This window comes from Salvelinus fontinalis, chromosome 4 (genome assembly GCF_029448725.1).
Source record: "Salvelinus fontinalis isolate EN_2023a chromosome 4, ASM2944872v1, whole genome shotgun sequence".
NCBI lineage: Eukaryota > Metazoa > Chordata > Actinopteri > Salmoniformes > Salmonidae > Salvelinus > Salvelinus fontinalis.
The window spans coordinates 85,574,507-85,598,944 of NC_074668.1; the positions used below are offsets into that span (position 1 = coordinate 85,574,507).

Below are 24,438 nucleotides of genomic sequence, written 5' to 3' on the forward strand. Positions count from 1 at the left end.
TACATGTTGTTTCCTATCCAGGACAGGAGAGAGAGAGGCTTTAGGATCCAATAACTACATGTTGCTTCCTATCCAGGACAGGAGAGAGAGGCTTTAGGACCCAATAACTACATGTTGTTTCCTATCCAGGACAGGAGAGAGAGAGAGGCTTTAGGACCCAATAACTACATGTTGTTTCCTATCCTGGACAGGAGAGAGAGAGAGAGGCTTTAGGATCCAATAACTACATGTTGTTTCCTATCCAGGACAGGAGAGAGAGGCTTTAGGATCCAATAACTACATGTTGTTTCCTATCCAGGACAGGAGAGAGAGGCTTTAGGATCCAATAACTACATGTTGTTTCCTATCCAGGACAGGAGAGAGAGAGGCTTTAGGATCCAATAACTACATGTTGTTTCCTATCCAGGACAGGAGAGAGAGAGAGAGGCTTTAGGATCCAATAACTACATGTTGTTTCCTATCCAGGACAGGAGAGAGAGAGAGGCTTTAGGATCCAATAACTACATGTTGTTTCCTATCCAGGACAGGAGAGAGAGAGGCTTTAGGACCCAATAACTACATGTTGTTTCCTATCCTGGACAGGAGAGAGAGGCTTTAGGACCCAATAACTACATGTTGTTTCCTATCCAGGACAGGAGAGAGAGGCTTTAGGATCCAATAACTACATGTTGTTTCCTATCCAGGACAGGAGAGAGAGAGAGAGGCTTTAGGACCCAATAACTACATGTTGTTTCCTATCCAGGACAGGAGAGAGAGAGAGAGGCTTTAGGATCCAATAACTACATGTTGTTTCCTATCCAGGACAGGAGAGAGAGAGAGAGGCTTTAGGACCCAATAACTACATGTTGTTTCCTATCCAGGACAGGAGAGAGAGGCTTTAGGACCCAATAACTACATGTTGTTTCCTATCCAGGACAGGACAGGAGAGAGAGGCTTTAGGACCCAATAACTACATGTTGTTTCCTATCCAGGACAGAGAGAGAGAGGCTTTAGGACCCAATAACTACATGTTGTTTCCTATCCAGGACAGGAGAGAGAGGCTTTAGGACCCAATAACTACATGTTGTTTCCTATCCAGGACAGGAGAGAGAGGCTTTAGGATCCAATAACTACATGTTGTTTCCTATCCAGGACAGGAGAGAGAGAGAGAGAGAGGCTTTAGGATCCAATAACTACATGTTGTTTCCTATCCAGGACAGGAGAGAGAGAGAGAGGCTTTAGGACCCAATAACTACATGTTGTTTCCTATCCAGGACAGGAGAGAGAGGCTTTAGGACCCAATAACTACATGATTTAAGAACATAACGTATCCATACGCCACTGCAGCTGATCAGGTGTGGATAGTCCTGTAGTCTCGTCTTCGCTCTCTTTCAAGACATTAGGAGGAAACCATTAACAACTGGAGGGTCTCAACAGACAATGAACTGAAAACGTTGGCTTGACACACTAGTAAGTCTGTGGCAGCTACTGTGACTGAGTGTGTGTGTGTGTGTCGTGCCTGTGGTTTCAGCGAGGCGCTGAGGCAGCAGTGTGTGACACTAAGTCACACGGGTGGTTTGGCAACACACCCAGATCCTCAGCAATGTGTCTCCTCTCCCAGCATTAGTCTTTAGAACAGCCTGCGACCACAACACCACACCTGGACAGCAGTCTACTGACTCCACTGCTATTCAACACACACACACACCTCATATACAGCATTAGTCTTTAGAACAGCCTGCGACCACAACACCACGCCTGGACAGCAGTCTACTGACTCCACTGCTATTCAACACACACCTCATATACAGCATTAGTCTTTAGAACAGCCTGAGACCACAACACCACGCCTGGACAGCAGTCTACTGACTCCACTGCTATTCAACACACACACACACCTCATATACAGCATTAGTCTTTAGAACAGCCTGCGACCACAGCACCACACCTGGACAGCAGTCTACTGACTCCACTGCTATTCAACACACACACACCTCATATACAGCATTAGTCTTTAGAACAGCCTGCGACCACAACACCACGCCTGGACAGCAGTCTACTGACTCCACTGCTATTCAACACACACCTCATATACAGCATTAGTCTTATGAACAGCCTGCGACCACAACACCACACCTGAACAGCAGTCTACTGACTCCACTGCTATTCAACACACACACACACACCTCATATACAGCATTAGTCTTTAGAACAGCCTGCGACCACAACACCACGCCTGGACAGCAGTCTACTGACTCCACTGCTATTCAACACACACCTCATATACAGCATTAGTCTTTAGAACAGCCTGCGACCACAACACCACACCTGGACAGCAGTCTACTGACTCCACTGCTATTCAACACACACACACACACCTCATATACAGCATTAGTCTTTAGAACAGCCTGCGACCACAACACCACGCCTGGACAGCAGTCTACTGACTCCACTGCTATTCAACACACACACACCTCATATACAGCATTAGTCTTTAGAACAGCCTGCGACCACAACACCACGCCTGGACAGCAGTCTACTGACTCCACTGCTATTCAACACACACACACACCTCATATACAGCATTAGTCTTTAGAACAGCCTGCGACCACAACACCACACCTGGACAGCAGTCTACTGACTCCACTGCTATTCAACACACACCTCATATACAGCATTAGTCTTTAGAACAGCCTGAGACCACAACACCACGCCTGGACAGCAGTCTACTGACTCCACTGCTATTCAACACACACCTCATATACAGCATTAGTCTTATGAACAGCCTACGACCACAACACCACGCCTGGACAGCAGTCTACTGACTCCACTGCTATTCAACACACACACACACACACCTCATATACAGCATTAGTCTTATGAACAGCCTGAGACCACAACACCACACCTGGACAGCAGTCTACTGACTCCACTGCTATTCAACACACACCTCATATACAGCATTAGTCTTATGAACAGCCTGAGACCACAACACCACGCCTGGACAGTAGCCTACTGACTCCACTGCTATTCAACACACACCTCATATACAGCATTAGTCTTATGAACAGCCTGAGACCACAACACCACACCTGGACAGCAGTCTACTGACTCCACTGCTATTCAACACACACCTCATATACAGCATTAGTCTTATGAACAGCCTGAGACCACAACACCACACCTGGACAGCAGTCTACTGACTCCACTGCTATTCAACACACACCTCATATACAGCATTAGTCTTATGAACAGCCTGAGACCACAACACCACACCTGGACAGCAGTCTACTGACTCCACTGCTATTCAACACACACCTCATATACAGCATTAGTCTTATGAACAGCCTGAGACCACAACACCACGCCTGGACAGTAGCCTACTGACTCCACTGCTATTCAACACACACACATACCTCATATACAGCATCCAGTTAACTAGAAGGAATCACGATGCATATGTTTGAGGTTAGCTATTCATTATGAAACAGTTAAAGTGTTTAAGTATCACATCAAGTGTGGGGTAGAAGTGGCAGACTCCAGTGGTTTAGACACTACACTCTACTTTCAAACCTTTTAAGAGGAAGTTAATGTCGGGGCAGACACAGACACCCACGGCTCTCGTAGAAGTACTCAAACGCTCTTCCATACAACGACTGTGCGCTTCCTCAACAATGTGTTGCATTGAAATGAACTGGGAAGTCTTTCTACAAAACAAACACAGTTTATTGAATTATCATCAACTGTACATTATGTTCAGTGCTGACACAGTTTTGCTACATACTTTGGTTGTGAATTGGAGACGTTCACATGTCACCCCTCGTTATGACTGAAGGACAGGCAGGTATTAGGGTGCAGTGAAGAATTTGTGTGTTCACCCCAACAGCTGAACGGTAAAAGAAGAAACTCCCCTTAGACACAGAGCATCTTACCCTCAGCACCATCTGGGGACAAAACAGATCAGTGTCTAGGGACAACTTCCTCCTCCTCGGTACTGAACATTATGTAGATGCTGGTCACAATGCTAACTTCTGTTTTACATTTTGAAAGATCTTAATAGCCAACCCTAGCACTTAACAGGCACTGTATATCGTTTGAGTGGAATCCAATAGTTTGGTTGACTTCCATCCAAGTCCGGTTAGTCCAAGATGATGTACTGATAAATGATAGAGGATCAAATCAATGGATTCCATAGAAGCATGTTCTCCTTAACCCCCCCGTCTAGATGACCCTGTGGGTTGTTCTACATCGGCAAGATTTAGGTCCAGACTCAATGTTCAGATTGTGTCAGGCTAGCCAAAGCCCGGTCTGTCACCCCGTATTAGTAATAATCCAGTAGAATTGAAGTCCATCGTTAAACATCAACCAGACCACCCAAAAAATTATCCAAGACGTAAAAGAGACGGGTCAAAAAGGGCACAGAGAAAGTAGTACAGTTAGTTTCTTTAATATCGTTTTAATTTACATTGTTCTCCTCCTCTCGCCGATCCCCCAGTCTCTTCTGATAGGCCGGTCCAAGCGGGGGTCCTGTGGTATTCCACGGACTTCCGTGGCTCTGCCTGAGCCGGCAGGCTCCACTTCCCAGACATTTTCGTAGCTCCAAAAAAAAGGGCACCATACTAAAACTCACATTTGAATCTGCAAAAAGTGTTCTGGTTGACCATTTCGTTTTTGGAGAGACATTTCCATTTGATTTGGAAAAAGGTCCGCCTGGAGAACACGCTTCAACAACCCCAAAAACAAAAAATTAATCCTTAAAAAAAAAGAAGGCTTATTCTACTTTCTGTTCTCCCTTGAATATCAAGCAGAAGGGAGAGGCCGAAAGCAAAAACGTCACAAGTACACCAGGACATGAAAATAGATATATATATTTATAATATATATATATAAAATGTCTTTTACTCCATTATGTACAATTTTCACAAGACGTCCAGGGAGCAACTGTTGTAAAGACAAAGCGCCGCTTCGTCCAGTCACATGACAGAAACATTCATCACGTTAAAAACAGGCCCAGGAACCAATTCAAAACAGCAAGACAATTTACATCTTCAGTGCCCATAGGCTTACAGTCTGCAGCGATAGCCAATCACAGCCAGGCCAACTGCCAATCGCAGTTCATGGTGCCTTCTGAGCACCAATCCGGGAGCGGTATCGGCCGACATTGTCTGTAGTCCAATCCCTGGTGGTCTTTGAGGTTAGGGGGTGTGGTGAGTGAAGTAAGAGGAGGAGGAGGGGCTAGCAGCTCCCCTTGTCAGGCCAGTAGGAGGGGTCAAACTGGTGTTTCTAGTAGATCACCTCGTACACTGTGGCCTTCTTGTCTCCGGAGCCCGTCACAATGTACTTGTCGTCTGCAGAGATGTCGCAGCTCAGGACGGAAGAGGACTCCTTTGACTGTTGATGGAAAGGGTCAACAAAACATGTTAGCGATCCTATTCAGAGCATGTAATGTGTTTGCCTGAACTAACCTTGTCCAAAGTGACCATCTCTCTTGGTTGGTCTGAAAGACAATCCTCTGAACAAAACTGTTTGCTTATGATTTACAGATTACAACTGACAGTGGTAGCTGGGGTTTCCATGCTGTTGGTCATGTCACAGGATTGTGAGCATCGATGCATGTTTGAGAGTGTGTATATTGATGTGTGTGTTATTGATTGGCGTACCTGGAATATGCTGGCACCGTACGGAGTCCTCCAGGCATTCAAGAGGTTGTCCTTCCCCGTGCTCACAAACCATTTACCTTCAAACACAGGACATGATACATGAGCTCAGAGTCCAGGTTGCCCTCACCAAGCAGGACAGGCCTGCACAAGACTCTCCAAGCACAAAAATGCAAGTCCACATGGTTTAAGATTTAGTAACTAACACAATACAACTGATGTGGGGCAGTTGGTGTTACTTGTTGGTACAGGAGAAGTACCAACTAAACAACATGGTTCGTTTCCTTGAGAAAAAAGGTTTCTACACTTGAACTACATAAATAGGGGTTATAAATGACTTCATGCACCCTGGACATGTTTCTTACCACAGTAGGCGAACTTAAGCGAGAGGACGCAGCTCTCATGCAGGTGAAGCTGGTACTTGTCAGGCTTGGTGTGATGGAGAACCTCCACGTTGCTGCTCTCCATGCCCACTGCCAGCCACTCCCCTGTGGGGCAGTAGCCTAGAGAGAAGATCTGGGAGGAGACGGGAGGTGGGGGTGAACCAGGGCAAAATAGTGTGTGTGTGTGTGTGTGTGTGTGTGTGGGATGCAACGGTACACTGTATGTTGTCGAACCGTTCGGTTCAATACGCACACGTGAACCACGGAATTACGATACGCCTGTCATTTTCCTATAACAAACGTGCTTATTGCGCTGCAGACTACACGCACATTGTACATTCAGATCCGCAGAACCAGACACGCAGCTAGTGGCCGTTAAGGGGCTCCTGATGGCCAACAAACTTTACTCAACAGCAATGTCTCAAAATGTGGCAACCGCAGTGACAGCAACCCCCTCCCCCTTAAACAACCAATGGACGATTTGCAATGACATCTCAGTAGGAAACCTCCCTAAAAGGGGCCCCGTGAAGAGGGGAAACTAAAAACAAATATTCTCTCAGCTCCAACGTGACAATGGCGAGCGCTAGCGAGACAGAGAGAAGCAAATTTGAGGCACCGCAGTCTTTCAAATCCGCTATATGGGAACATTCTGGATTCAGCGTTCAATACGATGACGAGGGTAAGAAGACCGTAAACAAACAAAGTACAGTCTGCAAGCATTGCTTTTCCACTGTCGGCTACTCGAGTGGAAACACTTCTAACACAATGTGTCATTTACGTGGCCATCACTCAGCCGTATCCCTTGCAGGTGGAGCTGGAGCAAGGAGAGTCCACTCGTTAGCCAAAACTATGTACTGGAAGCTACCTGACTGTGACGGTTCACCATGTACTGGAAGCTACCTCACTGTGACGGTTCACCATGTATTGGAAGCTACCTCACTGTGACGGTTCACTATGTACTGGAAGCTACCTCACTGTGAAGGTTCACTATGTACTGGAAGCTACCTCACTGTGAAGGTTCACTATGTACTGGAAGCTACCTCACTGTGACGGTTCACTATGTACTGGAAGCTACCTCATTGTGACGGTTCACTATGTACTGGAAGCTACCTCACTGTGACGATTCACCATGTACTGGAAGCTACCTCACTGTGACGGTTCACTATGTACTGGAAGCTACCTGACTGTGACGGTTCACTATGTACTGGAAGCTACCTGACTGTGACGGTTCACTATGTACTGGAAGCTACCTCACTGTGACGGTTCACTATGTACTGGAATCTACCTCACTGTGACGGTTCACTATGTACTGGAATCTACCTCACTGTGACGGTTCACCATGTACTGGAAGCTACCTCACTGCGACGGTTCACTATGTACTGGAAGCTACCTCACTGCGACGGTTCACTATGTACTGGAAGCTACCTCACTGTGACGGTTCACTATGTACTGGAAGCTACCTCACTGTGACGGTTCACCATGTACTGGAAGCTACCTCACTGTGACGGTTCACCATGTACTGGAAGCTACCTCACTGTGACGGTTCACCATGTACTGGAAGCTACCTCACTGTGACGGTTCACCATGTACTGGAAGCTACCTCACTGTGACGGTTCACCATGTACTGGAAGCTACCTCACTGTGACGGTTCACCATGTACTGGAAGCTACCTCACTGTGACGGTTCACCATGTACTGGAAGCTACCTCACTGTGACGGTTCACTATGTACTGGAATCTACCTCACTGTGACGGTTCACTATGTACTGGAAGCTACCTCACTGTGACGGTTCACTATGTACTGGAAGCTACCTCACTGTGACGGTTCACTATGTACTGGAAGCTACCTCACTGTGACGGTTCACTATGTACTGGAAGCTACCTCACTGTGACGGTTCACTATGTACTGGAAGCTACCTCACTGCGACGGTTCACTATGTACTGGAAGCTACCTCACTGTGACGGTTCACTATGTACTGGAAGCTACCTCACTGTGACGGTTCACTATGTACTGGAAGCTACCTCACTGTGACGGTTCACTATGTACTGGTCTGGGAGATCTATGTGTTGCAAACTCGGCCCCTGTATGAGAGTCATACAAGCGCACACTTAGCCCTAGAATGAATGAATACTGTGACTGAGTGGAAGCTAGAGAGACCAAATATCCCAACCCCAGCCACTACAGATAACGCACAAAACATAGTGAACGCCATCCGTGAAGCTGATGGGGTTTGAGCCCCACATTGGATGTTTTACACACATCCTGAACCTCACAGCCAAGAGGGCAGTCTCTCTCAAGGCAGTGTCCCGCCTCCTGGGGAAGGTCAGAAAAGTGGGGATGTTTTTTCTCTCTCACAAAAGCAATACCGCCCATTAAGTTGACAGTTAAGCAAGAGATGCTGAATATACCAAAGCACAAATCAATCCATGATGTCAGAAGAACCCGTTGGAATACCATATATAACATGCTGGAACGTTACGTGGAACAGCAACCGGCCATCTACTCTGCTGTATTGGACAAGGCTCTGAGGAAGTCGGTCAAAGACAGCCATGCTGACGGACAGTGAGCTGAAGCTGACGGACAGTGAACTGAAGCTGACGGACAGTGAACTGAAGCTGACGGACAGTGAGCTGAAGCTGACGGACAGTGAACTGAAGCTGACGGACAGTGAGCTGAAGCTGACGGACAGTGAACTGAAGCTGACGGACAGTGAACTGAAGCTGACGGACAGTGGACTGAAGCTGACGGACAGTGAACTGAAGCTGACGGACAGTGAACTGAAGCTGACGGACAGTGAACTGAAGCTGACGGACAGTGAACTGAAGCTGACGGACAGTGAACTGAAGCTGACGGACAGTGAACTGAAGCTGACGGACAGTGGACTGAAGCTGACGGACAGTGGACTGAAGCTGACGGACAGTGGACTGAAGCTGACGGACAGTGGACTGAAGCTGACGGACAGTAGCTACTCAAACCCCTGAAAACAATGACAACTCTCGCGAGCAGTGAAACAAGTCCCACCTCATCAATGATTCTCAACTCCGTGGCACCAGGTCCTGAGGACAGTGCAACCATCAGGGAGGCCAAGGCAGCCATCACTCAGGACTTGGAGAGAAGATACACAGAGCCAGATCTACCTTCACAGAGTTACAGCCCTTGAGCCGAGGTTTAAATCCCAGCCTGCTGCAACAGGGATCATCAAAGAAACTGATATCTGATCTATTTTTTTTTAAGTTATGAGATAGTTTATTGTTTTTATCATGTGCGTTAAAATGTGATGTTTTTTGATGAGATGTGTCACTTACACTTAATGTGTTTTTTCTTATAGTTTCAAGCAGTGCAAGCAGAGCCATCCACAGGGGAAGAAAATCCATCCTCATTATCCCATCCTCAAAAGAAGACTCCCGTGTCAGAGTTATTTGGGGAGCTTTTCAGAGCAGCAGACCAGGCTCTTTTCCAAAATGATTGAGGAGGTGGTCCCCTCATACAAGGCAGCAGCTTCCTGTGGCTGCTGATCCTTGTGTGTGGTGGAAAACAAACCAGTCAAAGCTCCCCATGTTGAAAACATGCAGAGCCTCCTTGTCCCGGGAACCTCTGTTGTAAGTGGGAGTTGTCTCCACCGCAGGGCCGTTCTCGCCTTGCTTCAGAGAATGTTGACATGCTTATCTTTTTACAGAAGAACCTCAACATAGAGGAATAGATCTCTCATATAGGACACCAACTTGATGTTGCATTTTGTTATTTTTATATGTAATATTGCCTATACAAGTATGTACCCTGTTTATTTAAAATAGAGAAGGCAAAGCACCTACAGCTGGTCAAAGCTAAGAAGCACTTTTCATTTTATTCTCCCCTTGATGTTTATTTTTTATTTTTTTATTTTACCGTTATTTTACCAGGTAAGTTGACTGAGAACACGTTCTCATTTGCAGCAACGACCTGGGGAATAGTTACAGGGGAGAGGAGGGGGATGAATGAGCCAATTGTAAACTGGGGATTATTAGGTGACCATGATGGTTTGAGGGCCAGATTGGGAATTTAGCCAGGACACCGGGGTTAACACCCCTACTCTTACGATAAGTGCCATGGGATCTTTAATGACCTCAGAGAGTCAGGACACCCGTTTAACGTCCCATCCGAAAGACGGCACCCTACACAGGGCAGTGTCCCCAATCACTGCCCTGGGGCATTGGGATATTTTTTTTTTAGACCAGAGGAAAGAGTGCCTCCTACTGGCCCTCCAACACCACTTCCAGCAGCATCTGGTCTCCCATCCAGGGACTGACCAGGACCAACCCTGCTTAGCTTCAGAAGCAGTGTGTGTGTGTGTGTGTGTGTGTGTGTGTGTGTGTGTGTGTGTGTGTGTGTGTGTGTGTGTGTAAACACATGTACGTACCTGGGAGGTGAAGTCATGCTGCTGGAGCTGGCGTCCCTCCCTCAGGTCCCATGAGCGGACGGTGTTGTCCAGACCTCCGGTCCACAGCTTGGTCCCATCGTGGGAGATGTCAATACAGCTGGCTCCGTCCGTGTGGCCCTGGAACTGCCTACAACACCCAATACAAACACCGTGGACTTAGTCAAGTGATTCCACTCACGTTTTGGACATTTCAATGTAATCCCACTCCAATCATTACTGCTACTCCATTCCTGCTAAAATCATATGGGTAGTAGTACATCCTTCCCAGCCCCCACCAGTCATCTGCTCTCTTCAGATAGATCACTCACCTGACCAGGGTCTGGTTGTGCAGGTCCCAGACGGCGATGTTCCCATCACTGCAGCAGGAGAAGCACACTTTGGCGTCGGGGGAGATGGCCAGGGCGTAGCAGGCGGGGGCCGAGGAGGTGAGCTCCGCCTTGATACGTGGCGTCGGAGAGGCCAGGTCCCAGATGGTCAGCGTGCTGGCCTCACCACCCACAATCAGGGTGCGGCCATCAGGGAGGAGCTTACAGGAGCGGATGTAGTTGTCCCTGTTCTGGAGACAGAGAGGGAGACACTTAAGATTTGGGCTTCAGACAGTTATCCTGATAATAGCTGGTATCGTGAGACACACAAATGTATTGTTAAATATTACTATACTGTTGAAGCGAGGAACACAACCATTTCACTACACCTGCAATAACATCTGCTAAATATTGTATGAGACCAATAAAATGTGATTTGATTTAAAAGCAGGTGTGGCAACAAAAGCAAGTATGGCGACTCCAACCCCATTGGATGAATTGAACGGATGTGGGTGGAGCAGTATCTCCATAGGGATGCTGGTTGTGAACTCATGAAGCTCTGATGAAGGCCTTGAGGTCGATACATAAAGCTTAATAAAGAGCCGTGGCCCTAGCGAGAGCCGTCTCGTGGCCCCAGCGAGAGCCGTGGCCCCAGCGAGAGCAGTGTGCAAGTTTTTTATTTTTCCTCATCTTATTCAACTGTTAAAATGCACCTGCAACAAAGACAGCTCAGATGTGTGAGTGCCTGTTGAAGCAGGTATGACGATAAAAGCATCAGAGTGTGTTTGAGTGTGGCTTCCCTCGGCTGTGGTGGAGCGAGACTCATTGTCAGCTTTAACAAGGACAGAAGAGTGTTAGCTGGACTCTGGCCATGAGGCGGGGGATGTGAATGACAGATCAATAGAGGGCCGGGGCTCTCAGATGAATTAAACAGCTTGCTGATGACTATATAAGACCTGGTCACACAGCCAGCACTCTCCCTCTTCCCTCTGCTCTTTCCCCCTCTCCAAAGTGGCCAGGAGACAGTATCAAACCGATGAATGGGGAGGATGGGAGAATGACTAATGTGGTGGGTAATGATGAACCGGGGCCGGACGATCAGAAGATCATTACTTTTGGTCTTTTTCCAAAACGTCACACACAAGGCCGACGAACAAGACGCTGTGCCTTGAATTATTACATTCACAAGAGCAGATGGAGGGAGAGGGTGGATGTGGGGTTCAGAGGGCTGGTTCAGAGGGTGGATGTGGGGTTCAGAGGGCTGGTTCAGAGGGTGGATGTGGGGTTCAGAGGGCTGGTTCAGAGGGTGGATGTGGGGTTCAGAGGGCTGGTTCAGAGGGTGGATGTGGGGTTCAGAGGGCTGGTTCAGAGGGTGGATGTGGGGTTCAGAGGGCTGGTTCAGAGGGTGGATGTGGGGTTCAGAGGGCTGGTTCAGAGGGTGGATGTGGGGTTCAGAGGGCTGGTTCAGAGGGTGGATGTGGGGTTCAGAGGGCTGGTTCAGAGGGTGGATGTGGGGTTCAGAGGGTGGATGTGGGGTTCAGAGGGTGGATGTGGGGTTTCAGAGGGTGGATGTGGGGTTTCAGAGGGTGGATGTGGGGTTCAGAGGGTGGATGTGGGGTTCAGAGGGTGGATGTGGGGTTCAGAGGGTGGATGTGGGGTTTCAGAGGGTGGATGTGGGGTTCAGAGGGTGGATGTGGGGTTCAGAGGGTGGATGTGGGGTTCAGAGGGTGGATGTGGGGTTCAGAGGGTGGATGTGGGGTTCAGAGGGTGGATGTGTGGTTCAGAGGGTGGATGTGGGGTTCAGAGGGTGGATGTGGGGTTCAGAGGGTGGATGTGGGGTTCAGAGGGTGGATGTGGGGGTTCAGAGGGTGGATGTGGGGTTCAGAGGGCTGGTTCAGAGGGTGGATGTGGGGTTCAGAGGGTGGATGTGGGGTTCAGAGGGTGGATGTGGGGTTCAGAGGGTGGATGTGGGGTTCAGAGGGCTGGTTCAGAGGGTGGATGTGGGGGTTCAGAGGGTGGATGTGGGGTTTCAGAGGGTGGATGTGGGGTTCAGAGGGTGGATGTGGGGTTCAGAGGGCTGAAGGCAGCAGTGTAAAGTACTTAAGTAAAAAATACGTTGAAGTACTACTTAAGTTGTTTTTGGGGGTATCTGTACTTTACTACTTTTGACAACTTTTACTCCACTACATTTCTAATGAAAATAACGTACTTTCTACTCCATACATTTTCCCTGACACTCAAAAGTACTCGTTACATTTTGAATGCTTAGCAGAACAGGAAACTGGTCTAATTCAAGCACTTAGAGAAAATCCCTGGTCATACATCAGCCCTATGAAGAACATTCTCCATACCCATCAGTAGGCTTGATATCTCAGTCCATGTCAAATGATAACCGTCACGGTATCATCTCAGATACATGGCTTGTTCAGCTTATCCTGTTAGCTAGCATACAGCCCAGCCAACCGAAGTTACAGCCTTCGTCCCACGTTGTCTGTTGTTATGCCTTACGCCATTATAACAACGATATGATCGTTCAGCTTATCCTGTTAGCTAGCATACAGCCCAGCCAACCGAAGTTACAGCCTTCGTCCCACGTTGTCTGTTGTTATGCCTTACGCCATTATAACAACGATATGATCATTCAACAGATGGCTTTATCCACAGTGACGCTCATCCAGTTGAAACATACAGTACCAGTCAAAAGTCTGGACACACCTTCTCATTCCAGGGTTTTTCTTTATTTGTACTATTTTCTACATTGTAGAATAAGTGAAGACATCAACATGAAAGAAATAACACATATGGAATCATGTAGTAACCAAAAAAGAAAACCCCCTGAATGAGTAGGTGTGTCCAAACGTTCCTCTGGATATACAATACCAGTCTTTCTAAAACAGAAATGTCTCCTTACCAGGCAGTCCAGTTGGGACACGGGGCTCTTGCTGCCCGGCTGGCTGATGTCCCAGATCTTGACGCAGCCCTTGCCGCCGGTGTAGACGTGGCGCGTGGGGTTGCTGATGGTGACGGCGCACACCACCTCGCCGTGGCTCAGCGTGTTGATCTGGCGGGCGTGGCGTGGGATGCCCGGGCCTATGAGAGCGTCCGGGGGAAAGGGCACCGGCTGCATCTGGCCGTCGGCGCTCACATGAAAGGAGTAGGCTCTACCGTGGGGAGAAAGGGCAGTTGTTTTGAGCCAAAATGAAACCTGGAACCAAAATGTTGGACTTGACCTGTGATGTTCAGGCTCTAGTGATAAACAGTTGAAACAAAGGGTTGGGAGACTTACGGCTTTCCTCCAGAGATGGACGTGAGGCTGGCTTGCAGGCCTGGTCTCATGTGGGAGTGAGGGTCAAACCCCGCCTGGGAAAACAGCACAGACAGACAGTTAGCATGTTAACACGATAGCCTAACAAACAGTGGAAAGCCTATCCATGCAGCCAACTAGGCTAAGCTAAATGTTCAAATAGGAAACTTAGCATCACTGCTTCTGTAGCGTCAAATAAGGCAGGGGTACTCAAGTACTATTTGAGAAGGTCCGATCACACAAATGTCCTATGTGGCAAACCCCCAGCTCGCAACCCAATGCTACCCAGAACTGGTCACACCCATCTTGTTGACAGAGAGATAGTTTTGCATCTTGTTGGTAGAGAGATAGTTTTGCATCTTGTTGGCAGAGATAGTTTTGCATCTTGTTGGCAGAGAGATAGTTTTGCATCTTGTTGGCAGAGAGATAGTTTTGCATCTTGTCGACAGAGAGATAGTTTTGCATCTTGTCGACAGAGAGATAGTTTTGCATCTTGTCGACAGAGAGATAGTTTTGCATCTTGTTGGCAGAGAGATAGTTTGCAGTTTTAAGTTACATTTTTCGCAATTCTATACATCTTGCACTGGGCAGAGATTTTTGTTGCTGTTTTAAAGCTCATTTCCTGCAATTCTAGATATTTTTCCAGGTCTTGTGTGTGTTTATAAACTGGGTGGTTCGAGCCCTGAACACTGACTGGCTGACAGCCGTGGTATATCAGACCGTATATCCCGATTATGACAAAACATTTATTTTTACCGCTCCAACTACATTGGTAACCAGTTTATACTAGCAATAAGGCACCTCAGGAGTTTGTGGTATATGGCCAATATACCACGGCTAAGGACAGTATCCAGGCACTCCACGTTGCATCGTTCAACAGCCCTTAGCCGTGGTATATTGGCCACATACCACACCCTCTTGGGTCTTCTTGCTTAATTATACGACACCAGGGGTGGAAGCCTGACCTAGTTCAGTATTACTAGTAGAGCCCCGCGGTCCGTACTGAACCAGTTATGAGTGTGGGGGACATAAGGGCTATTCTTACTATCATGTCATACTGTGGATTCTACATTCCTTTAAAAGGCAGAGCCTTTGCCCAGGTTTGTGGTAACGGTGTAAAATCCCACTAATGCTAATGAGAGCCTGGGAGATTTCCACACACACAGAACTGTTTTGACTGAGCTGTTATTTTTCCCCTCCCTTGTAGCACCAGACATCAAAGCAGTGGAGTTAGGCAATAGAAACATTGGAGTTAGCTAACACTTTACACAGAGAGTAGAAAAATTATTTTTTTATGCATTTCTAAAGAAATATTGAAAAAGTGAATTATTGAAATAGGAAATTCATTGTAAATTGGCTGCTAGTCATATTACCATAAGTCTTTTAGCCGACAGCCATGTTGGCTAACTCAACGGTAGCGCTGCTGAGACATGTAATATATAGTGAGAAGTGAGTCTGATGTACGTTTGCATGTGTGTGTGTTTGAGTGAACACATTTTCTTTCCTCTTCCTGTGTTGTATTGGTAACTGTAGCCTGTGTGACTGTGTTGTATTGGTAACTGTAGCCTGTGTGACTGTGTTGTATTGGTAACTGTAGCCTGTGTGACTGTGTTGTATTGGTAACTGTAGCCTGTGTGACTGTGTTGTATTGGTAACTGTAGCCTGTGTGACTGTGTTGTATTGGTAACTGTAGCCTGTGTGACTGTGTTGTATTGGTAACTGTAGCCTGTGTGACTGTGTTGTATTGGTAACTGTAGCCTGTGTGACTGTGTTGTATTGGTAACTGTAGCCTGTGTGACTGTGTTGTATTGGTAACTGTAGCCTGTGTGACTGTGTTGTATTGGTAACTGTAGCCTGTGTGACTGTGTTGTATTGGTAACTGTAGCCTGTGTGACTGTGTTGTATTGGTAACTGTAGCCTGTGTGACTGTGTTGTATTGGTAACTGTAGCCTGTGTGACTGTGTTGTATTGGTAACTGTAGCCTGTGTGACTGTGTTGTATTGGTAACTGTAGCCTGTGTGACTGTTGTAATGGTAACTGTAGCCTGTGTGACTGTGTTGTATTGGTAACTGTAGCCTGTGTGACTGTGTTGTATTGGTAACTGTAGCCTGTGTGACTGTGTTGTATTGGTAACTGTAGCCTGTGTTGTATTGGTAACTGTAGCCTGTGTGACTGTGTTGTATTGGTAACTGTAGCCTGTGTGACTGTGTTGTTTTGGTAACTGTAGCCTGTGTGACTGTGTTGTTTTGGTAACTGTAGTCTGTGTGACTGTGTTGTATTAGTAACTGTAGCCTGTGTGACTGTGTTGTATTGGTAACTGTAGCCTGTGTGACTGTGTTGTATTGGTAACTGTAGCCTGTGTGACTGTGTTGTATTGGTAACTGTAGTCTGTGTGACTGTGTTGTATTGGTAACTGTAGCCTTTGTCACTGTGTTGTTTTGGTAACTGTAGCCTGTGTGACTGTGTTGTTTTGGTAACTGTAGCCTGTGTGACTGTGTTGTATTAGTAACTGTAGCCTGTGTGACTGTGTTGTATTAGTAACTGTAGCCTGTGTGACTGTGTTGTATTAGTAACTGTAGCCTGTGTGACTGTGTTGTATTGGTAACTGTAGCCTGTGTGACTGTGTTGTATTGGTAACTGTAGCCTGTGTGACTGTGTTGTATTGGTAACTGTAGCCTGTGTGGCTGTGTTGTATTGGTAACTGTAGCCTGTGTGACTGTGTTGTATTGGTAACTGTAGTCTGTGTGACTGTGTTGTATTGGTAACTGTAGCCTGTGTGACTGTGTTGTATTAGTAACTGTAGCCTGTGTAACTGTGTTGTATTAGTAACTGTAGTCTGTGTGACTGTGTTGTATTGGTAACTGTAGCCTGTGTGACTGTGTTGTATTGGTAACTGTAGCCTGTGTGACTGTGTTGTATTGGTAACTGTAGCCTGTGTGACTGTGTTGTATTGGTAGCTGTAGCCTGTGTGACTGTGTTGTATTGGTAACTGTAGCCTGTGTGACTGTGTTGTATTGGTAACTGTAGCCTGTGTGACTGTGTTGTATTGGTAACTGTAGCCTGTGTGACTGTGTTGTATTGGTAACTGTAGCCTGTGTGACTGTGTTGTAATGGTAACTGTAGCCTGTGTGACTGTGTTGTATTGGTAACTGTAGCCTGTGTGACTGTGTTGTATTGGTAACTGTAGCCTGTGTGACTGTGTTGTATTGGTAACTGTAGCCTGTGTGACTGTGTTGTATTGGTAACTGTAGCCTGTGTGACTGTGTTGTATTGGTAACTGTAGCCTGTGTGACTGTGTTGTATTGGTAACTGTAGCCTGTGTGACTGTGTTGTATTGGTAACTGTAGTCTGTGTGACTGTGTTGTATTGGTAACTGTAGCCTGTGTGACTGTGTTGTAATGGTAACTGTAGCCTGTGTGACTGTGTTGTATTGGTAACTGTAGCCTGTTGTGACTGTGTTGTATTGGTAACTGTAGCCTGTGTGACTGTGTTGTATTGGTAACTGTAGCCTGTGTGACTGTGTTGTATTGGTAACTGTAGCCTGTGTGACTGTGTTGTATTGGTAACTGTAGCCTGTGTGACTGTGTTGTATTGGTAACTGTAGTCTGTGTGACTGTGTTGTATTAGTAACTGTAGTCTGTGTGACTGTGTTGTATTGGTAACTGTAGTCTGTGTGACTGTGTTGTATTGGTAACTGTAGTCTGTGTGACTGTGTTGTATAAGTAACTGTAGCCTGTGTATAGGGAAGAGGGGCTGAAGGTGAGTATGTGGCTTCATGAGGTGGAGTTTTAGGGGAGCGTACCATGGGCGAGCGTCCGTACGCAGCAGCGGCCACGCTCATCTGGGGGGAGATGTGGAGTCCGGCGTAGACCCCGGGGCTGGTCAGGGAGCCGTTCATCTCGTGGTGGCCCATCATGGCGAAGGGCGTGGCGTAGGAGCCAGCTATGGACAAAGGGGTACGCAGGGCTGGAGCTGCTAGAGAGAGGGAGGAGAGCGAGACGGTAAGAACAACTGATTCTGTCATAGGCAAATGGGCAGACCTACAAGGAAGTTATTTTCTTGTTAATCTATTTGTGGTTAGCGGGCGAGTGTGTTTGTATACATGTGGGTATGAGTGTGTATGTGTGGAGGACTCACCCAGTGCCTCCATGCCCGAGGGCTTGCCCATGATGGGCCGTAGACCAGGGGTGGTGCTGGTGCCTGGTGTGGGGGCATCGTTACGAGGTGTGGGGGTGTTAGACTTCAGGCCCGGCGTGGATGACTTATCATTCTGACAGAGAGAGACTTGATGTGATTCATGTTGCTTAATTCCAGCGTGTTCCATTGTAATTCTAAATGATGCCAATTACAAAACAATAGAACCCCAACCCACCCGCCTAGATCACTGGCAACCCCCCCCCCCCCCCCCCCCAAACAAACTGAAATCAACTTGCAACCCCCCCCAAACAAAATGAAATCAACTGGCAACCCCCCCAAACAAAATGAAATCAACTGGCAACCCCCCCCCCCCCCCAAACAAAATGAAATCAACTGGCAACCCCCCCCCCCCCCCCCCCCAAACAAAATGAAATCAACTGGCAACCTCCCCCAAACAAAATGAAATCAACTGGCACCCCCCCCCAAACAAAAAGAAATCAACTGGCAACCCCCCCAAACAAAATGAAATCAACTGGCAACCCCCCCAAACAAAAAGGAATCAATTGGCAACCCCCCCCAAACAAAATTAAACAAACTGAAATCAACTGGCAACCCCCCCAAACAAACTTGCAACCCCCCCCAAACAAACTTGCAACCCCCCCTAAACAAACTGAAATCAATAATAATTAACAAGCAGCTACCAAGAGACAGGGAGAGAGAGGGACAAATAAAATACCAAAATAAAAGACCAAATCCCAAAATAACTGAACCGCTTTCCCCCAAAATCCAGTGACAATTTGAGTGGTGAGCTGAACATAATCCAGTCTACTAGTGCCAGTTAGAACCCTGTGGGGCCACATAAACCTCTATTAGAGACGGGCCTGTCAGAGCCCTGACATCCAAGATGGTGGTCCTTCTTTAGCCCTCATTTCCCTTTAATCTGCACCCCTCCACCACACCCCCAGAACTAAACATCAGTCCTGACTAGTTAAGCACATTATCACAGCCAAGGAGATAGGGCTGGTGAGGGAGGGAGAGCTCTGTAGTTTGCTCCCTGACTAGACCAGTAATTAAGCACATTGACATGGGGCCTGGTAAGAGAAGGAGGGATGGGAGAGAGAGAGAGAGATGGAGGGTGGGACAGAGCAATCTCCCTGTCCTTGCCCCGGTTTATTTACGATCCGGGGCTGGGAAAGCAATGAACATTTATTCTGCCTGCCATAAAGGATATTGAAAGAAGCAGAGCACTGTGTGTCTCCTGTGTGCCTCCTCTCCAACCCTCATTCAGCAGTTTAATAGCTACACTTCCTCCCATGTATGAGCCCCTCACACTCACCCCTTGTCTATTGTTTTCCCCTAGCCCCTCCTTTCCCGTTTCTCACACACACACTCACGTGGGCGTGGTCCTTGGCTTTGGAGGAGGGCGTGCTGCCGGAGGAGGCCACGGAGGCGGGGCTGTTGGGGGCGTCCTTCTTTAGGGCCCGTGATTTGTCCAGACCGTTTTCTGGAGGAGAATGGGCGGGGCTGGCCCTGGGAGTGGCTGGGTCCTAGAGAGAGAACAAGAGAAAAATGATGAGGGAGAGGAAGAGAGAATGAGTGGAAACACACTGGAACATGTAGATGAAGGTCAAACAAACCCAGGCCTCATGTACACAGACAGACTTTGTTTCTCCTCTGTCTCCGTCACTCTGGGGGTTCCATCCCCTCTAGGTTTCTTTGAAAAGCATTTCTTTGTATAAGCATGTCTCTGTACAAATAAAGGTTTTATTTGGTACACATAAGTGGATGTTATACACAACCACACGGTTCCATTTCCTTCTTTATTTTAGGGGAGGTTTCCCCGGTGACCTTAGTGAGGGTGTGACAGCTGTTAAGGTCTCTGTCAGCTCTGGTTCCTCAACAAAGACACCAGTGTTCAGTCACTAGCTACCAGAGAGACCAGGTGAAATGTGGCTCTGCAACTCAACCACACTAACATACCAACACACTCATACGTGTCCACTCAAACACACACATGCAAGCGACCAGCTGCTCTTACCTCATTGGACACATCCACGACCAGGTCGTCACTTTTGTCTCCATCGCTATCCTGTTGAGAGACAGTGTTAGACAGTGACCACACTTATATCGGAGTGTGTGAGCAGTACTTGTGTGTGTGTGTGTGTGTGTGTGTGTGTGTGTGTGTGTGTGTGTGTGTGTGTGTGTGTGTGTGTGTGTGTGTGTGTGTGTGTGTGTGTGTGTGTGTGTGAGAGCAGTACTTCTCCTGTTTAAATGTGCTGAGTGTATTATGTGTGTGTGTGTGTGTGTGAGCAGTAATTCTCCTGTTTAAAGGTGCTGAGTGTATTATTTGTGTGTGTGTGTGAGCAGTACTTCTCCTGTTTAAAGGTGCTGAGTGTATTATTTGTGTGTGTGTGTGTGCAGTACTTCTCCTGTTTAAAGGCGCTGAGTGTATTATGTGTGTGTGCGCGCGCTCCCACTCACGTATCTGCTCATAGTGTCCTTCTCCTCCACCTTGCGTTTCTTGGAGTCCATGCTGTAATCAGAGGAGCTGCGGTGCTTGTCGCTGGCTGCACGCAGGCTGTCCGACGGAGACACCGAGTTATTCTGGAACAACACGCAGACAGACGAGGAACCATGTCAGACACAGGAGTCTTCCCATGTAACAAAACGACATGAAAAGTGCTCTGTTAGTTTAGGTCTTGAAGTGTGTCTTTGTGCTGTAGAGACAGCCATCTTAGAGGGGAGAGCTGCCAGGCCACCGATGGGGCTTTACCAAAGTCCTTCAAACACACACCCCTTGACAGAGCTACACCTCCCCTCAGAGTAGAGGATATCAGCTCAACAAGCACCATGATGCATTAGTGAGGGACAGGGAGTGAGCATGACTGAGTGAGCCCAGGAGACAAACTGCACATTCTACCAACTGACTCATCTTCTACCAGGCCTTCCATTGACTGAGGCTGCTGACACACAACGCAAACAATGCACAACTTGTTTTCCTGTCTCCCTCCTGCTATCTCTCCAAAACACACACACACACACACACCTGAACAAACACACACACACCATCAGAAAGGAAAACACCAGGTGAACAGTGGTTCTTTCTCCAGAGCTGCTGGTTTGAACGGATGACTGCTGGAGAGAGGGCTGGAGTGGTGAGTTCTGACCTCACACAGGTCGACACCTTGCCAGGACCACTCAGTGGTTATACAGTACATAAACAAGTAGCGAGGAAGGGACAGGAAACTGCCTAAACCACAGGGACTGAATGACAGGGGAGACTCAATGAGTGAGTGAGTGAGAGCACAGAAGGAACGTTGACAAAGAGCAAACGGAAACGGCGAGGAAAAGTAGAGCAGGAAAGTTGTCGAAAAAGAGGGAGTGAAAGAAAGAGGAAAAGGCAGGTGGCATCCAATGAGAGGCCAGTAGTGATGCAGCTGGCATCCAATGAGAGGCCAGTAGTGATGCAGCTGGCATCCAATGAGGCCAGTAGTGATGCAGCTGGCATCCAATGAGGCCAGTAGTGATGCAGCTGGCATCCAATGAGAGGCCAGTAGTGATGCAACTGGCATCCAATGAGAGGCCAGTAGTGATGCAGCTGGCATCCAATGAGAGGCCAGTAGTGATGCAGCTGGCATCCAATGAGAGGCCAGTAGTGATGCAGCTGGCATCCAATGAGAGGCCAGTAGTGATGCAGCTGGCATCCAATGAGAGGCCAGTAGTGATGCAGCTGGCATCCAATGAGAGGCCAGTAGTGGTGCAGCTGGCATCCAATGAGAGGCCAGTAGTGATGCAGCTGGCATCCAATGAGAGGCCAGTAGTGAGGCAGCTGGCATCCAATGAGAGGCCAGTAGTGAGGCAGCTGGCATCCAATGAGAGGCCAGTAGTGAGGCAGCTGGCATCCAATGAGAGGCCAGTAGTGAGGCAGCTGGCATCCAATGAGAGGCCAGTAGTGAGGCAGCTGGCATCCAATGAGAGGCCAGTAGTGAGGCAGCTGGCATCCAATGAGAGGCCAGTAGTGATGCAGCTGGCATCCAATGAGAGGCCAGTAGTGATGCAGCTGGCATCCAATGAGAGGCCAGTAGTGATGCAGCTGGCATCCAATGAGATGCCAGTAGTGATGCAGCTGGCATCCAATGAGAGGCCAGTAGTGATGCAGCTGGCATCCAATGAGAGGCCAGTAGTGATGCAGCTGGCATCCAATGAGAGGCCAGTAGTGATGCAGCTGGCATCCAATGAGAGGCCAGTAGTGATGCAGCTGGCATCCAATGAGGCCAGTAGTGAGGCACTGAGTTGAGCTCCCCACTTGTGGCCATGCTGGGCAGGCTGGGGGGGAAGGGTTAGGCTGGCACTGCCAGGATGCACTGGGTACACTGGGCCCTCCATGCCAAGCCCACACACTCATCCAGCCTTTCATTACCCACAGAGACAGAGAGAGAGAGAGACTAAAGAGAGGACAAGAGCTACCCATTTTAACCCCTCACCCATGTCCACTGAGAAAGAAGAAACGAACGACAGCGAGAGTACAGAAATAAAAGGAGCAAGAGAAAAAAAAGAGACGGGGCCTTGTGGTTGACAGACAGAACGAGAGAGAGGAGGATGTGGTTGGGCAGCGTTGGGGTGCCCCATTCAGAAGGGCTTTCTAGGCAACATGCCCTCGTCCTGGCTGCTGCACAAAGGAATCTGACTCTTCGTGACTCTAAGTCAAACCCTCCATTCTACCCCTCCTTTTCCCCCCATCCCGGCTCTAAATATGTACATGAATGTTGCCATTGTGGCTCCAAAATGCGCAACTTCTCTTTTGGAGAGGATAAAAGGAGAGAGACAAATAGAGGTGGACTGGCCTGAGGGGTTGAAAGAGGGGAGGTGGGGTGGGTAACTAGCTAGCTACCTCCTGTGCGTTTTTGGTTTTACTATCCTTGTGGGTATCAGAAGTCCTGTGTCAGCATGCTTCAGTTCAGCTGAAGTCGACTAGGCGAACCGAACAAGTGTGTTCGCATACTCCCTTAAAGACATGCGCTTGAAAAAATGAGGGGAAAAAAGCAGCAATAGTAGTTTGTCCATTTTGAGACGCCGTAGCCAGTATACACTTCCTCAAAAGTCAGAATTAAAAAAGTAATTACATTTTGACGTTTCTGCCAAGGAGATCTTAGTCACGCAATTTTACATGAACTATGTTTGATGCAATATTTCTCAATGAAGAAATGTGCATGCAAACGAGTCGTCTCTCATTGAACAACAACAAAGACTATTGAAGAATCCCTACAGTTGACCAATCACGGGCGAAGACGTCGGCTCCCAACTGGCCTCGAGAAAAAAATGTGCCCGAAAAGCCCCAACATTTTGTCATACTATATGCATAAACTCTTCCAAACTGTTCCGTCTGGGAAGCATGCGGACACCTTTACAAGAATAGTAAAAACAGGGACAATTCTGACAAGTGGGGACATTTCACCAGCCCCCACAAGGGAAAAGGCTATTTTAGGCTTACGGGTTAGGTTTAAGGTTAGGGTTCGGTTTAAGGTTAGGGTTAGATTTAGGGTAAATATAATTTTGAATGGGAATACATTGCTTGGTCCCAACAAGGATAGTAAAACAATGTGTGTGTCTGTCTAATACACAGTGGCCTTTTAAGGCATGATTAACAGACTGGATAACCTCACCCCTATCAGGTGACCTGAGACAACAGGACAGGAAGGGAGGAAGCGACTGAGGGAGATGAGGGAGGGGAGTGACATTAGCATTAGCACTACTAATCGCAGGGGCCCAGTTTCGTTCCCTTCAGACATGACTGCACCCATTCACGCTGCCCAGTCATTGGGAACCCAATCCCTGCGTTGTCGCAGCCGCCACCGCATCACTATCCCTGGCTATCAGAGAGATTTAATCCAGTCTAATAAACAGAGGCTTTAACAAGAGAAGAAGCCCGGGGGAAGGAGGGAGGCAGGAGGAAACTATTCACTATCTGTGTTCAGAAATATTTACTGGAAGTAGGCAGAGAGAGAAAGAGACAGAGAGAAAGAGACAGAGAGACAGACCAAACGATTGAGTATGAACAGAAAGGAAGGAGAGAGAGAATGATTACAACAAACAGACAAAAGGAAAAGGAGCGTATTAGAAAACAAAGAGAAAGATGGAAGGAGTCAAAGGCAGAGAGGAGGGAGGAGGGGTGGATAGATGGGCAACAGTAAATCCTCTTAGGAGAGACGAGAGTCAAAGTCTCTTTTAATTGTGATGAAATTATAGAGCGGGCTAAT

The 24,438-nt window shown here is 47.7% G+C and overlaps 1 protein-coding gene across 11 annotated transcripts in view; it reads right to left on the reverse strand.

Annotated features, from left to right (window-relative positions):
* Window positions 1-3,683: 3,683 nt before the first annotated feature.
* LOC129854555 (transducin-like enhancer protein 3-B) overlaps window positions 3,684-24,438 on the reverse strand; it is a 50,980-nt gene continuing 30,225 nt past the window's right edge. For 7 of the 11 annotated variants that reach the window (XM_055921764.1, XM_055921761.1, XM_055921757.1 and 4 more), the window contains 12 exons: window positions 20,663-20,785; window positions 20,220-20,270; window positions 19,576-19,728; window positions 18,182-18,314; window positions 17,847-18,019; window positions 14,027-14,100; window positions 13,652-13,901; window positions 10,744-10,991; window positions 10,415-10,562; window positions 6,002-6,152; window positions 5,640-5,716; window positions 3,684-5,370 (listed from right to left, as the gene is read on the reverse strand). In XM_055921764.1, the coding sequence (XP_055777739.1) occupies window positions 5,263-5,370; window positions 5,640-5,716; window positions 6,002-6,152; window positions 10,415-10,562; window positions 10,744-10,991; window positions 13,652-13,901; window positions 14,027-14,100; window positions 17,847-18,019; window positions 18,182-18,314; window positions 19,576-19,728; window positions 20,220-20,270; window positions 20,663-20,785 (1,689 nt within the window). In that variant the 3' untranslated portion in view covers window positions 3,684-5,262. The remainder of the gene's footprint in view (window positions 5,371-5,639; window positions 5,717-6,001; window positions 6,153-10,414; window positions 10,563-10,743; window positions 10,992-13,651; window positions 13,902-14,026; window positions 14,101-17,846; window positions 18,020-18,181; window positions 18,315-19,575; window positions 19,729-20,219; window positions 20,271-20,662; window positions 20,786-24,438) is intronic. The other 4 variants (XM_055921765.1, XM_055921763.1, XM_055921760.1 and 1 more) reach the window with 1 other exon arrangement.